Here is a 16,535-nt window from a genome sequence, read left to right as displayed (position 1 = left end):
CAATGGTGGGAATGCCTTCTGTATCTTCATGTTCTGTATCTTAGAGCAATGACTTGAGTCCTCCAGGTTCTAGTTCTTGACATTTGAAGGACAGCCAATGAGTTTAGAAGATGCTTATCCCAGCAAAGCAGCCAGTCTTTGGCTAATGCAAGCCTTGTTTTTCACAACTATTGACTGGAAAATGAGCAAATTTGTTTGGGAAGTAGGAGACTGAGCATCTCCCCCTTTGCTCTGTTGTCCCTTGGAAACAAAACTCCTTCCCCAATGGGAGGAGGGCTTAGAGGCACAGGCAATCACTGGGAATGAGAAATATAGATGATAATGTGTAAACATACTGTCCGGCTATAGAATCAAATGTGTACCTATGAATCCAAGAGACCTCCACCTCCCCTACCCCAAATTTCCTGATGTTAAAACTTACTCATGATCCTATTCTGTTAAGTGGTGAGTGTGTGGAAGAAGAGTGGGGCTCTAGAGAGAGCAGTGTGCTTTTTGATTATAGGAGCCAATTCTAACTCCTTAAAACTGCACTATTTTCCACACCCTTGAGTCTTTTGGACCTAAATCTGGAGATAACATTTATCTAAGCTGGGCCATTGTGATTACCAGCTATCACACCTTCTCATATTGTTCTAGCTCCCTGACTCTTATTGCCTAGCTTTTGTCCATTTGTTAAATTCTTTTTAAAAATTTTGCTTGTGAGGTACAAGTGGCTCTTTGGGATAGAAAGCAAAATCTATTTCAGCCTGTTTTCTGAGCCCTGTGATCTTACAAGGCCCTTGGGTTTGGGATTCTGAAGTTTTCATCATTTAAGCCAGAGACTTCAATAAATGATTGACATCTACCCATTTTCAAAAACAAATGTCAATTCAGAAATTTATTTTTCACAAGGCCACTAGGTGCAAGCTGCAGACTAAATAAAGAACATCAGGGATTCAAACTAAGCCGGTTTTGGGGGGGGGGTTTGTTTGTTAAAAACAAACAGAAGGACTGCCACAGCCAGGCAATTGTGTGAAGCTGAACTTTTTCACCTTGGGAGTTTGCGATTGATGCACATTAAGTCGCTTGACATATCTTACATCTAGCAGGACCCCACTTGTCTTTGGGAAACTGACAGAATGATCTATTATTTCTATGTATGGATCATGAACTAAAAAAGGTTCAATCTTAAGGCAAAGAAAGGGAAATAATAGCTTGATGGAGGGAAGGGTGGGTACATTTTAACCCATCTGTTTTGATGAGATCTTGGATAATATGTCCTCCTTGCCTGGTGGGTTTGTCAGAACTGGGGCAGCTGGTGGGGAGGAGATGATGAAGAGGCACTTAGGGACTTATTTTGTATCTGTTTCACAGCTTAAAACACAGTATAGGAAAGTTTCCCCTGTAATGTTTGGTATTTTTAACTGTGCAGCTCCAATTGTAGATTGGAATTTCCTGACATAGCATAGCTTAGTTCTATTATCTCCTAGGTAAACAAACAAACAAACAAACAAACAAATGACCTTGGACATCCACGGTTTTAAGAACTCCAAGGAAAATGCAGAATTCTTAAAAACTGCATTCTCTAGTAGGCTATTCCAGATTCATTGAAAGGGTTCAAAAAGCCACAAATATTTCTCACACAAAAAGACCCTCTAACTTCGTGATTGAAAAAACTTCCAAGAAGCATGTTCATATGTTAACTGATACTTCATTCAGCTGGAAGAGCTGGAGTTAGGGGAAAGGACAGGGACATTTATTGATATGGTTTACAGTTTTGTATTTGAATTTTATGAGAAGTTGATAAGTTCAGAACTTTTAAGCGTATTATTTTGGATTCTTGGTAGTCTGTTCATTTATATGAAGAAAGAAGATAAGAAGATAGGAAGATCCATGCATTTATATGAAGAAATAGCTGCATTACTCACTTATATGGGTTGCTTTTATACTTTAAGAATCCACTCTATTTACCTATATTTATTATTAATAGTGAAACTTATAGAAAATTGTCAGTGTTTTATAAGGCATAATTAACATACGGCTGCCACCAGAGGCTATAAAAGCAGATACGTTTAATGAGAGTCACTAATATCTTCTAACATGGACTTTTCCTGTAGGTGTGATTTCTAGGGCTGCTTAGGAATTCGAGATCCTAATTCTTCTTTTTGTCAAATGGAATTATCTTTAAATTCCCACACACTGATGGAATTACACGTTCCATGGTCATTTGAATTTTTGTATGTTGAGGTTATTTTGGGCAGTTGGAGATGGTCTTCCAAAAAAATAAATTTTCTGTGTTGCCTGAAATTTTTTTCTCTTTCTAATCTTATTCTCTTTGAGCGAGCACTTGTTCTTTCACTCTGCACTGGCTAGAATATTAAAGGCAGTCACTTTGTATGTAAGCCCCAAGTGCATTCACATTGTCAGATTTAGTTCATAACCAGACTGAGTCACCTCCAGTGATACTCGGAAAAATAAAAACAAATGCAAAATTATCATTCAGACCAAGGAATTGCAATAGATGGATTGTTCCTAATTAATATATTGTGAAATAAATGACTGGTTTTGGCTGTAACACCAGACCTGTTGTCTGTTTTTAAAGTTATTTTGGAAAACTTATCTAGTTTATTTGGTGAGTTTGATTGTATAAGGGGAAAGAATAAATGTTTACAAAGTTTTTTTTTCTTAATTTTTTTAATGTTTATTTATTTTTGAGAGAGAGATAGAGAGAGACAGAGTGCAAGCAGGGGAGGGGAGAGAGAGAGGGAGACACAGAATCCGAAGCAGACTCCAGGCCCCAAATTGTCAGCACAGAGCCCGACACGGGGCTTGAACTCACAAACCCTGAGATTGTGACCTGAGTCGAAGTTGGATGCCTAACCGAGCCACCCAGGCGCCCCACAAAGATTTTTAACCCTAGCCCAGCACAGTGATTTTCATTCTTGATTTAAAAAAAAAAAATGAGGTGTATATGCATGGGAGGAATATGGCTGGTGGTGGGGTGGGGAGGGGTGTAGTTTTTAAAAGTTTCTTTTAAATAGTGCAACAATTTGCTAACAAAGAATCAAAGTATTTCAATTCTTATGGACAACATCTGGGATCAATAGCCAAAATTTACAGTGAGAGAAAAGGGTTGGGAAGCAGTTGCTTCATTAGTTTATAAAATTGGAGAAAACACTCTCCCTAGAGAAACTTGGTGCCCTCTAAAAACCCTGAGGAAGGATTTAAAAGTTCATTTATAATTGATAAGTGCTGAATTGGTAATGTTCATTTTTATCCTGGTTCCCTGATTTGGCCATTATAGTTTCATGAGTTTTGCCTTAACTTGTCATTAAAATCTCAAAGATAAACTGGCAGCATTTCTAATATCTTTTAATTTTAAAAATAGTAATTGAGGGGGAACAGAAAGGCTTCTTAGAAAATTTATAAAGTGGAAATAATAGGGTTAGATGAATTTTTTGGAGAAAATAAGCCACACGAATACCAGGTTTACAAATAACCCGTAACGTTGTGATTTTTTTTTTTTAACTTTAATGTTTATTTTTGAGAGAGAGAGGGAGAGCACAGACAGTGGAGGGGGAAGAGAGAGGGGGATACACAGAATCTGAAACAGGCTCCAGGCTCTGAGCTGTCAGCACAGAGCCCAACACGGGGCTCAAACCCATGAACTGTGGGATTGTGACCCGAGCCGAAGTCAGACGCTTAATCAAGTGAGCCACCCAGGCGCCCCTGTATAATGCTGTGATTATCCCTTTAAGGCTTTTGTAATCCTGCCACTTCGCAAATCTAAAGAGTAGCTGGGGTGGACACCTATCAGACCCTAGACGACATAGGCGTGCATTTCTCAGCTCCCACTGGTCAGTTAATTGTTGTGTCTGCACCGGGTATTGAGGTAGGAATGGACTTGAAAGAGAGAGGTGGTCTTCATGTAAGTATGTTCCTCTGGGGAGAAGGGAAATGACGGAAGAAAAGCAAGATGCATTCATAATTATGCAATTTGTGTTGGGGGCACTGAACAGCGTAGCTGGATCACCAGGCCGTGACAAGTGTAGTGTGGTGCCTTCTCTAGGATGGAGGTTTTCTAGGAGACCAGGATGAGAAACTTGTTATCAGGAAGGAGTTAACTTATGTCCATTGTCTCTCCACACTGGCTAGTACCTCTCCACCCCCCCCCCCCCAAAGCTTACCTACTCTACTGAAATCTCTCCCATCCCCTAATTTTCATTGTATGCGAACTTATAATTGAAGCTGCTTAATCGATTAAGTAGGCTATTGTGTGGTAGCTTGAGAATCTACTCATTGATTCTAAATAACCAAATATATAACATTTCTAAAATGTAAATCACCTGTAAGTTAGAGATTAACTGTAGTTTGTAGTCATTGTCTTATTTTAAGTTAGATTTTAGCAATCAATTCTAATACAGCATGGGAAAGAATTAATAAGCAGTGGTAGCTGCTGTGAACCTGAGGGAAGCCTAAGACCTTGACTAAAAATGAGGATTATGGCACCCAATTATTAGGAAGTATTATGGTACACGGTTACGAGGAAAGTGTTCTCCAGAGAAATCGAACCAGTGGGATTCTATGTGATTTATGATTTATTATATATTACATATATAACATTAATACACGATTATAAGGAATTGGCTCATGTTGTTATGGAGGCAGAGAAGTCCCATAATGCAAATTTCTGAGAACTGGAGGTGCTAGCTGAGGCCAGGAGAAGACTGATGTTCCAGCTTGGCAGTCAGGCAGAGAGGTTGAATTCTTCCTTCTGCCTTTATTCTATCAGGCCCTCAGTGGGTGATGCCCACCCACATTGAGGAGGGTAATATGTTTTACTCAACTCACCAATTTAAATGCCAATCTCTTCCAAAAACACCCTCACAGACAGACCCACAAATAATGTTTAATCTAGGCACCCTGAGTCCCAGTCAAGTTGATAAATAAAATTAGCCATCATAGAAAGCTCGATTCCTTCCATGAAATAAATTGAAATTTTACCGTGATTCTCTTATTAGTCACCAGTAAACATAGTAAAGATAAAAGAGTTGAATTCAAACCTGCAGATGGCTATAGTTAATGATAGGGCCCATCCAGTTTTCCTTGAAAATGTTGGGTTGAAACATTAAATACACACACACACGCACACACACACACGCACACACACACACAGACACACACACACACATTCATTGTTTAAGGGAGTAGTACCTGAAGAGGTCATGCATTGTACTGAAAATTGGGCCAAAATATTATTTTTCACTTTCTAAAACAAATGAAGGTTAAAGTTTTATTTTGTTTGATATGACTAGGTCATCTCAAGGATACCTCTGGTAGCTGTGAGGTTAATTTTATGTCTTATGCTTAAAAAATAAAGACTAAAGTCAGGATATTGTGCCTACTTCAAAAAGGATCCATTGTAGGTTTTGACTGCCATTAAGATAATTCAGCTGTGTCTGGATAACCCTATGAAAAAACATCAGAGTTAAATGGCTAAGGTTGCAGGCAAGAATCATCAATGTATGCTATAGAAAGTATGAAAATAGTATATTTGCATAGTAATTTGTTAATTACAAAGGAAAAACTAGTAGCTCTGTAGTCGGAAAACCACTTTACCCCAGTGATTAAGGTTAATTAACATCACCAGGAATGAGATACATTGCCATTGTATATACCTCCTGATAAGGTACACTGAGCAGAGCACATCGTCACTTCTGTGGTATTCTTGCCAAAATTGCCTATCCTACATTTAATCATGAGGAAACATCAGACCTAAATTTAGAGACATTGTGCAAAATAACTGGGCAGTATTCTTAAAAACATCAAGGTCATGAAAGACAGAAACTAAGATAATGTCAAATAGGAGGAGACTAACAAGATAACAGTGAAATGTAATGTGGAATCCTGGGTTGGATCCTTAACCTAGAAAAGACATTAGTTGGAGAGTTGGTGGAATTTGCAGATGATCGGTAGAATAGTTGATAGCATTGTATCAATATGGACTTCTTGGATTTGCTAAGTGTACTGTATTTATTTAAGATTTTAATGTTTGATGCAGTGAAGTTAAGGATGTATCCATTTTTGTAAGTTTCCTATAAATCTGAAATTATTTTAAAATTAGAAGTTAAAAAAAATAAGCAGTAGGCATTTTTTTCCACACGAGAATAAATAGAACTACAAGTGTGTCCCTGTGTGTACATTTAAGTCACTGGGGAGGGGCACCTGGCTGGGTCAGTGGGTGGGGTTGCAACTCTTGATTTTAGGATTGTGAGTTCAAGCTCCACATTAAGTGTGGAGATTACTTAAAAATAAAAATCTTAGGGGCTCCTGGGTGGCTCAGTCAGTTGAGCATCTGACTCTTGGTTTCAGCTCAGGCCTGATCTCATGGTTTCGTGGGTTCCAGCCCCACGTCAGGCTCTGCGCTGACAGCATGGAGCCTGCTTGGGATTCCGTCTCCCTCTCTCTCTCTGCCCCTTCTCTGCTCGTGCGCACTCCCTCACTCTCTCTCTCCCTCCCTCTCTCAAAATAAATAAATAAAATTTTAAAAAATTAAAAAAATAAAAATCTTTAAAAAATAAAAATGAAAAACAAAAGTCACCAGGGACATAAAATAACTGTATTTTGTAGGAGCCAAAAGATAGAGGAAAATTCTTTCTCATGATTTAGGAACTCCATGAGGCAGGTGCCAAGTGTTATCTTCAGCATTGTATTTCTAGTGCCTACCGTGAAGCTGGCACATAGAAGGTGGCTGTTGGCTGAATAAATGAGTACATTGCACACCTTGGTGATTTCATTCCAGTGTATATTCAAGGAATACTTTTTGAGTACACACTGGGTGTCAGACATTGTGCTAGGTGTTGGGAACATAAAGGAGCTGCAAAACTAGAGGTAATGAGTTTAACTAGGATGTAAGTGGGAGGAGTGCCTAGAGTAAGCCTTCCTTGAGGAGGATCCTTGAGTGTTTTTGAAGAACGCCTGATAGGGAAAGGCAACAGGAAGCCAGAATCCCAAGTAGAAGGAAAAGCATTTGCTCAGTCATAGATAAGAGCTTCAGTGTGACTGGTGAATGTGGTTTATAAAGGACAAGGTTGGTTGGAAAAATGTGTAGGAGCTGGATTTGGGGCGGGGGGGGGGGGGGGGGGACCTTTGGACTTTGTTTTATTTCTCCATTGACCTGTTTACTGGCTTCGCATTTTCTAAAGAAATTGTCTGTAGCTGGTTTTCAGTGGCCAAAACCAGTCAGAACTAGTGTTTGTTCAAAATTGGGGGTGGGCATCGTTATCAGAGTAGAAAGAGAAGGTACTAAATAGGAATGTAGAGTTTGGTTCCCTTCAGATGGGAGTTGTGCAATTTGCACAACATTGGGAATGAAAGCCCAACTTCAAATTGGAGAAGAAAAAAAAAAAAAAACGTCTGGAGGAAAAATTAGAAATATACAGACTTCACTGTGTGATGTGAATGTTCATAGATGAGACAGGACTGGATATTAGTTTGGACAGAACATTGGAAGAGCCTGCGAGGACAAGCTGGGCTCTCCCCACTGTGGGACAGCCTGGGAGTCATTCTGCCATGGTGCAGAAGGCAGAGATGCTGGGGCCCAGGAATGCACTTCGCTTCTCCTGGGCTGTGTTGTGACTGAGTATTTAGTACTTGGGGAGAGAAACCAGAGCCGGGGGGGGGGGGGGGGGGGGGTGGGGGGGAGGGGGGGGGTGGGGGGGGGGGGGGGGGGGGGGGAGGGTTGGGGGGGGTAGGGGGGGGGGGGGGGGGGGGGGGGGGGGGGGGGTTTGGGGGGGGGCGGGAATGGCACAGAAGGATAGAACAGTGTATTTTTTTTTTCTTTCTTCCCTCCTAGCACAAGATTACAACAAAAAAATATCAGGAAATTTAATCGTGTGTTTCAGAAACTCTCCTAAATAACATAATTTCCATATTAACTGTTCACACTGGAAAGAGGCACTATATATATATATATATATATATATATATATATATATATATACACACACACACCCTATATAATCTATCTTTATACACCACATACTTGGTGGTAGATTTAATGTTTGTTTGGAAAATGGTATTTTGCTTCTTAGTGAAAATTCTTCACTTGGATCATGGGGAAAGCAATGCGTACTTTCTGTTACTTAATTCCACTTTGTGACCTGACGGGCGAATTGTAATTTTTCCCTCCTGATGCTCTCTGTTATTCCTCAGACAAATATTGTGACGCAGAGTGAATGTTTAAAGCTGAATCTCCTTCCAATCCTAGCCCTGCATTTTAGGAAAATCCCTCTTGACTCTGTTATTTTCCTTACCAGTCTCATTTGCCAAAGAAATCCTGTTTTATCAACTTTTTTCTTTCTCAAATGGCTGAGCCTGAATCTTTCTAAGTTTGACTTGTTAATAATGATTTCCAAGAAGCTATAATAACAGAACGAATTTTTGACTTACTACTGAAAATGGAAACCTTATTTTTGCCTATGACAGATTCAGGTTCAGCCTCCAAATTACTGGGTAGCAATGATGATGAAAATATAATACCCTATGTTCCTTACATTTTATAGTCTTACAAATCTCATTCTCATAAATTTGCTTGATCCTTGTGACATCTCTTTGTGCAAGGCCAGACAGGTGATGTCATCCCAGGATGGCAAATGGAAGGACCGAGGACCACGTGGTTCATAAGCATGGAACTAAGCCCCAGGCCTCCAGTCTCTATTTAACTTTGTCTCCTTTTCCTACGTGCTGCGATGCCTTTGAGATAATTGTTTAAAGTCTGTCTCTTCCCTCCTCCTGGCTGGCACTTGGCCAAAACCATAACCTTTTCTATCATCTTAAGTTGTTTTTAAAAGTACTGATAGGCGGATGTAATAATTAGTTCAGGGTTTTATTGTTTGACCTTTAATTGTTCTTGTAGCCACTTAGGCAAATGCCTTTGCATTTGTAACATTAAAACCAAGGTGAAGAATACGTTTGTGACTCTGGAGAATAAAAACGGTTCGTTTACTGCCGCAGTGACAATGTCTTCAAATAAATCTTCATGTGGAATAATTCCCTCCTAATATCATTGATTTGTTACCTTGTTTGTCTCTTTTCCTCTTCTTTATCTCTAAAATGGGAAGTGGAAACACCTACATCATAGAAGATTAAAAATAATACATAAAGAATTTAGCAAAACCCTTAACACAAAGTAGTAATTTTAATAAGGTTACTTTCCTTATCCCTTGAAAATAAATTTTGGAAGACATAAATTCTGAATGGGTAAAGCTTTGAAACTGGTAGCAGATTGGGCTTTCTGGAAAGCAAACTCTGAGCTGGAGATGAGTTTGCATGATGTTACTCAGGGAGTGCTCTCAGGATTCACACCCATGGACAGGAGTAGAAGGAAGCAGGACAAGGCAGAAGAAGAAGTTGACCTGTGATGCAAGCCTGGTGACAGCCTTCGCCGCTTGAGCTAGTTGTACCGAGTTATAGCATGAGGATCTGGCCTTCTAACTCCCATCCGGGCAGTCACTAGATGGAAGCCACCCTGGGAGGAGGGCGTGACCTTGGGCAAAGCAACTCTTTACAGCTGAGACAGTTCCAGAAGGGGGCTGGCAGCCAAGGGCTGCCTGCCCTAATGCTCTTAGCAGCTGGACGGATAAGTCATGCATTTCTGAAGAGGGATCTTGGTATTGCAGCAGCCACCACCACACTTTATGTTTACCTTGAATCCAAATGGCAGTGGTTCAAGCAGAATGAAGTTCCCTATCCTCTTCACAGTCAAGGACAGCAATACATTTTCAGGTGATACTTGTGAAGTGTCAGGGATGAATATGTTTTATTCAATACGCTTGTGATTTTTCACTCAGTCCGGAAGGGAGTCATGGGACATGCTCAAGTCCTGACCGTAGTAACTGTGGCATATGAATGGATTCCTGCTTGTAAGTGTGTCTGTGCTTGTGCTCTCAGGTGTGGCTGCAAGGTGTACTGGGGGAGTGACCCACTTCCAGAACGACCCAGATCCCAAGGTCATGGCAAGTCTGAGGATGAGAAGGAGCACAGCATTTCTTTCATTTTCTTAGTTCATTTCCAGCATCAAAGCAGCATTCAGGAGCTCCCAGTTTATCTCCCCATCCCACATTGATTTAAATTTTTTCGTCATTCTTTCTGAGCCACTTGCTTCCACAGCCCTGCTGTCATACTGATAGCCAGGTACCTATAGAAATCTCCAAGTGATGACCATCTGCCCTCAAGCCCTATTCCAGACAGCTATTAAGAAAGAAGAGTCTTGGCTTCGAGTAGTATTCTGCTTTTCCCCACCACATTTGGTCTCTCCCTACAGGCGGATATTGTACATGTGCACAGAAGGTAGCCCCTTGTTTTCCTCTGTAGCTCACCATTTTATGAAATAGAGTCCCTGGAAAGAATTTCTCATTAATCCCCTTTCCCTTTTCTCTTTGCTCCAGGTCTTATCCAGGTTCTTCAGAAGTCCACCAATGACACTCAAAACTAATCAACCTAACTATAGATATATCCATGGCAAGCTAGAGCTGAATGTACAATGTGAAATGCATGCAGACATAGGCAAGAACCAGTTCTAAATGTGCTCTTGGCAAGAGTTTGTTTAGCATTCCTGCACAGTCCGTGCCTGCTTCATCATTGCCTTCTAACTGTTACTGCTGTGTGTCAAAATCATACAACTACTCACATCAATATAGTGTTTTTTGTTTGTTTGTTTTTGGTTTCTGGTGCAATCATAGCATATGTTTTTGTGGCAAAAAACAAGCAGTTTCATTTTTGTATCAAATAGGATTCTTGGGCTAATCTCAGAACTTGAGACCAACAACACCATGTTCTGTGTTGTAAATAGTCAGATCACAGGTGACCTTTCAGGCCACAATCTGTTCATGAGTCAGAGATACTATTACTAGAAAGACGAAGCCAAAACTCTGACTTTGAGAGATGAGTTTCTTTCCTTTATGTCAGAAGGGACAAAGCATTTTCATTATTATTATTATTATTATTCTACGTTACATTCCATTCATCTTAGATTGTCAGCCCATAAAGGGCAAGGGCAGTCTTTGCCAGACTTGAATTGTGGCAAGTAGAATCATTGTAAATATTGTTTTGACAATGATGATGAAGAACTTGTTATTGTCTACGAGGTAGACCTACTTCATTGACTTCAAGTAGTTTTTTAATTATTTTTTTTTCTGTTTTTGCTTTGAAAAGTTGTAGGACTCTGTGATTGAGTTTCTCTGTGCTGTTTAAAAGTTTTAAGTAATGAATTTGTTGTTTGCATGGACAAACAATATCATTGAAACTGAGGTATGGGTCTCTACTTCACAGAATGATTTTGCTTTCTTTCAACCTTCACAGAAAATACTTAGGAGTCTCTATGAGGTTGTTTCTCACAGCCATTTAATTTCAAATGAATTGTTAATAGGTATTAAACTGATTATCATTATATGAAGGGATAACATTATGAATGATAAAAGACAGCTATTTATGGTATGGCTTTCAAGATGGCTATGCTGTACACTTAAGATTTTCATCTTAGGTAAAAATTTTAAAATCCTTGACTCTAACTTAGGTTTATATGCATATTTGTTAATCCAAATTAATTTTTTACGTAATAGCAAATGGGGAGAGATGAACACAACACCATATTTGGAGCCAAGGAAATCCAAGGAAATCAAATCGAATAGTTGAAATATAAAAATTTTCCTGATGCCACATGCAGAAACGGAAACACACACACACACACACACACACACACACACACACACACAGACGAGAAACCCTGCAAAATCTTAAACCCAAAGGTGACTGATTCAAAGGTAACTGGTGGCATTGTGGACATTGTGTTGAGGAAGGACAACCAGGGAGGCATCCCAGAAGGCTTTACAGTGGCCCTGTTGAGGGATACAGAAAAATCCACCTTGTAATAGCAGGATGAAGCAGGACTGTCAATAGACTACTATTTTAGACTAACATTTCAGAATGGGTGATTGGGAGAGAGAAAATAGCTGGATTTGGTTAGAGGATGGCAGGATAACGGGTTCAGTTGGAAGTATGCTCAGTTTTAGGTGCTTAGATATGGGAACAGAGATCTACAATTTCCAAGTTTGTGTCAGATTCTGTGGGCACAGATCAGAACTGGAGAGAGACTTGGCAAACCATTTGTCAGCAGGTGATTCTAGAAGGCTTGGCTCTCTCTCCAAAAAGGAAGAAAGTATATGGATAGGAAGGAAAAAGTACAGTTTCAATAATTGAAGTATTCATTAAATGACTAGAATGTACCTAGTGTGTAGTAAATTATTTCTGATAGGTGCTTTATTTAATCCTCCACTACCTTTTACAATTCCTTTATTGTTACCCCATTTGCCTCAACAGGTAATGAATGCAGATTTTGAGAGATGCCTTAAGTGTTTAAGATCTGGGTTCAAACTCATGTCTCACAATACCAAACTTGATGCTATTTGCCTACACCCCAGCTTTTATGCCTCAGCATCTTGGGCATAGAATGCTGGATGGCACCAACATTTAAGAGAGCTAAGAAAGGAAGTTCTATAGAAGAAGGCTGGGGAGTGTGAGAGACCCAGTTCAAGAGAGGATAGACTCCTGAAGGCGATATGCAAAGTCACAGTTAGGGGACTGGTGACTTCAGTAGAGCAGTTTCAGAGCACAGTGAGGGCTGGATTGAGTGGGGTGAAGTGTGAAGGGAGGGGAAGAAATGAAGTCCATGGATGGTACTACTGTGTTCAAGAAGGGGCTGAGGGCTAGGAGAGAACATGCAGCCTTGGGAGTTACAAGGGCATTTGTGAGTAGTAGGAGCTATATACAGAGCTGTGCTGGGGATTCTGTGTGCTTAGATCTCTAAGCGGAGCAGTGTGGAATCACCAGGGTTGTGAGCAGTCGAGGTAACTTCATGAATGAAGAAAGGCAATTCTGGATGCAAGCTTCTTCTGAAGTCTTTTAAAGTGTTATCAGTCTACTGTCTTTTCAGTTGTTGATCTCTTGTAAGAGCTCTCTGAAAGTTACTTGAGATAATCTGTCAAGATATACAGACCCTTGATTATTTTTTGAGCAAACATCTTCTAGTACCTCAGTATGAGGTCATGTGGTATTTATGGTTATAGTTAGAAAATGACATCATGGGGGCACCTGGGTGGCTCAGTTAGTTAAGTGTCAGACTCTTGGTTTTGGCTCAGGTCGCGATCTCACGGTTCATGAGATTAAACACTGTTGTCAGCACGGAGCCTGCTTGGGATTCTGTCTTTTCCTCTCTCTCTGCCCCTCCCCACCTTGGGTGTGCACACTCTCTCTCTCAAAAATAAATGAACTTTAAAAAAAAGAAAAAAAATGACATCATGAATTAGTGCTTGTCTAAAATGTTCTAACTTGGTTACTATACCATTATTTTCATCCATCTCATGTACCATGGGTTATGTTTTCTGTCCTGTGTTTTGATCTCTACTGTTAATTTTGTTTGGAGATTACAGAAGAGTTTTAGACCTCTCTAAAAGCCCATTACTTATGGCATGTTCTGATTTTTGACAGATTCATGTGTTTCTTCAAGCTTTTAAAGTACATTCACAACAGTAGCAATAATTTATTTTGGGAATTGGGGTTGTATCTAAATCTCACTGTCTAAGACAGAATTATAAAATGGATTTCCAAAATTGTGGTCTTTTAAAAACCATGCAGTCAAAGCATTTACTATCATTTTTTAAAACGTGAATTGCAAGTTCAATATGATGCTCATAGTATTTAACAGAACATGTCTCTTCTTTTTTCATGTTTTGGAGTGCATTTTTTTCTATTTCTCCATCCTTATCTCCTTTTTGACTCAGGCATTGCTCTCCGGGGGGGAATCACTGTGCTTCATCCTGTCTGTAGATCCTCAAGGTACCCAGAGGTGACTAACCCATACATACTTTCTCTCTGGTTTTAACATCCTAGTCCTGTCCAGCCCTGTGAAATGTTTCAGAAATCAGTCTCTAATCACTAGGTAAGGCTAAATGGTGACACCCTACTTACCCCTGGACACACACACCCGATTCCAGGAGAGTTAAGCCATATGGGGATTGTCATCGTGGCTCTGTGTTTAATGCTAGGAGAGGAGTCCAGTCATAGCTAAATAAAATGTTACTATCCATTACTACTCAAGAGACTGCTTTCATGCCACATACTTGGTTAAGCTCTGGGGACATGCTAGTATAGTAAGCAAATAGATGCAGTCGCTTCTCTTGAGGAGTTTATAGTCTAGGGAAAAGAAATCTCTTTTAAGCAACATCATAGAAATGTAAACCAAGCTTCACAGAAAGAAAGATAGGCATTCGTCATTTGTTATTGAAAACATATTTTTTGAGTAACTATCACGGGCGAGGTGCCTGGATGAAGAGTGAATATAGCAGTAACAATGGCACAGGTCTTTCCAGGGCTATTCAGGAAATATCTTTGTCACACAGGTTATTGAGTGCTAGTGTTGATATTTTGTATTGTTTTAGTAAATTCCCTATCTTTGAAATTCGTATTTGTAACACTTATTTGACCTGGAAGTTGGTAAAGTATATAAGACTGACTTTCTTCAAAAATATGTAACATTTAAACATGACAGCAGGTTTTAGCTCTCCAAGTGTACTTCCTCTTCACATTCATTTTTCCTAGTCGGTAACATTTAATAGTAAGCAGTATAACTGGCTGTAACCAATATGATTATCTTCATATATTCTATAACATTTCTTGCAGTTATTGCCAGCTTTCGAGGAACGGTACCATATGGCCTGTCATTGGAAATTGGAGATACAGTTCAGATCCTGGAGAAGTGTGATGGTAAGTGGGCTAGTTACCCCACTGTGGTTTGAAGCTATATACCCAACCTCCTCACCACTGGACAGTTCGTAATGTTTACAAATTCTGTCCTCCTATTGATTTCTGGAATTTTTCCAGTGGTCACAGTGAACCATTTTTGACAAAGTTTGTTTCTTGCAATGTCTGGCTTATGGAAAAGCATGATTTGCTATTTTTAAGCTGATTTTATTGTTCCTGATAGTATGTCTTTATATTCACTAGATGCCAACATAGAAAGCAGTTGAGGCTACTGTATTTGTGGGAGTTCATGATTCAGTGCCAAACTAGAAGGTCTTTGTCAGAATCTCAAGTGTCTTGTAGGTGCCCAGGACAGGAAGAAACATACATCCAGAGCAGAAATGGCTTCTGCAAGGTTAGGTAATCAGAGGCCTTGGGGAAGGCTTGAGCCAAGGCCAACTCTGCTCTGGTCCTGCAATCCTCTCTCCACCCCTAAATTTGAACTAAAGTTATTCAATGCATTTGAAATGTTTGTGGAATATACTATAAGAATTTTATGATTATTATTGATTTATGCAGCATGTAACTCATTAAATCAAGATACTTAATATGTCCTCAGATGTTTCCATTCCCGTAAATGGACTTGAACTCTAGTATTTAAAGATCCCAGTTGAAATGACTACTCTTTTTTTCTTGTTAATAAAATGGCCACATTTTAAAGCCCTTCTAGTATATCCCAAAATATTCATTTTCTTCTGAAATGCTGTCTTCAGTAGGAATTTATAATATGATAACATCCATGAAACTGTATTCCCCAAAACAGAACTATTAAGTTCACTTATAACCTGGCATTAAATGGTGTTGATACATGAACATTTATTCTGCCCACTATAAATGAAATCTTTAAGAATACAGGTTGTCTAGGTGGCTCAGTCGGTTGAGCATCCGACTTCGGCTCAGGTCATGATCTCACAGCTTGCGTGTTTGAGCCCTATGTCAGGCTGTGTGCTGACAGCTCAGAGCTGGAGTCTGCTTCAGATTCTGTGTCTCCCTCTCTCTCTGCCCCTGCCCTGCTCGCTCACACTCTGTCTCTCTCAAAAATCAATAAATCTTAAAAAATTTAAAGAAAATATATAATAAGGTCTTTCTTGTTATTGCCAGATGCATTTTGTCTATGTTTACTTTGTGTACAGGTAAATATAAAATCTGTTTTGGAATGGTGCATAAAAATGGGCTTCATAGCTAACAGGAGCTCCTTTGTAACCTAAAAACCTTTCTCTGTGATGTAATTGGACAGAGACCTCTGTATGAGATTTTTGCAGTTCTCAAAAAGTTTTGGTTTCTGTTAGAATAATTATTTAACATTGGATATATTTCTTGGGTATGTCTTTCAGGGATATAATAAATCCTGAGATATACAGTTTCTCCTCAATTCATTCTGCTTGCTTCAGACTGATTTTAAAGCTGTTAAGTATAACATTTTACAATATATCCGTTTCAGAAAACTTATGAGGAACAAAAATATTTAAATACAAGTTCAAATATTTCCTTTTAAAAATTCAGTTTGTTAAAAGGTCCAATTCAACAGAATATTTGTTACATGGTAAAATAATTTCTTACCAAGAAACAAAATGGTTCTGTGCTTGAGGAAATTCTAAGTTGAAAATAATACATTTATAGGGGGCTATCTATTTACCATATATATTCATGTATATGCTCTGTGCTTGTTTTAAGCAGTAAAAAGATATGTTACTCTTTAG

At 39.3% G+C, this 16,535-nt stretch overlaps 1 protein-coding gene across 5 annotated transcripts in view; it reads left to right on the top strand.

The window, feature by feature from the left end:
• The window catches only part of DOCK4 (dedicator of cytokinesis 4), a 434,026-nt gene that overhangs the window by 169,514 nt on the left and 247,977 nt on the right, over positions 1-16,535 (top strand). For all 5 annotated transcript variants that reach the window (XM_043589284.1, XM_043589283.1, XM_043589286.1 and 2 more), the window contains exon 2: positions 14,716-14,799. In XM_043589284.1, the coding sequence (XP_043445219.1) occupies positions 14,716-14,799 (84 nt within the window). The remainder of the gene's footprint in view (positions 1-14,715; positions 14,800-16,535) is intronic.

Source organism: Prionailurus bengalensis, chromosome A2 (genome assembly GCF_016509475.1).
Source record: "Prionailurus bengalensis isolate Pbe53 chromosome A2, Fcat_Pben_1.1_paternal_pri, whole genome shotgun sequence".
Taxonomy (NCBI): domain Eukaryota; kingdom Metazoa; phylum Chordata; class Mammalia; order Carnivora; family Felidae; genus Prionailurus; species Prionailurus bengalensis.
Note: the sequence above shows the minus strand (reverse complement) of the source record. Positions and strands in the feature narration are given on the sequence as shown.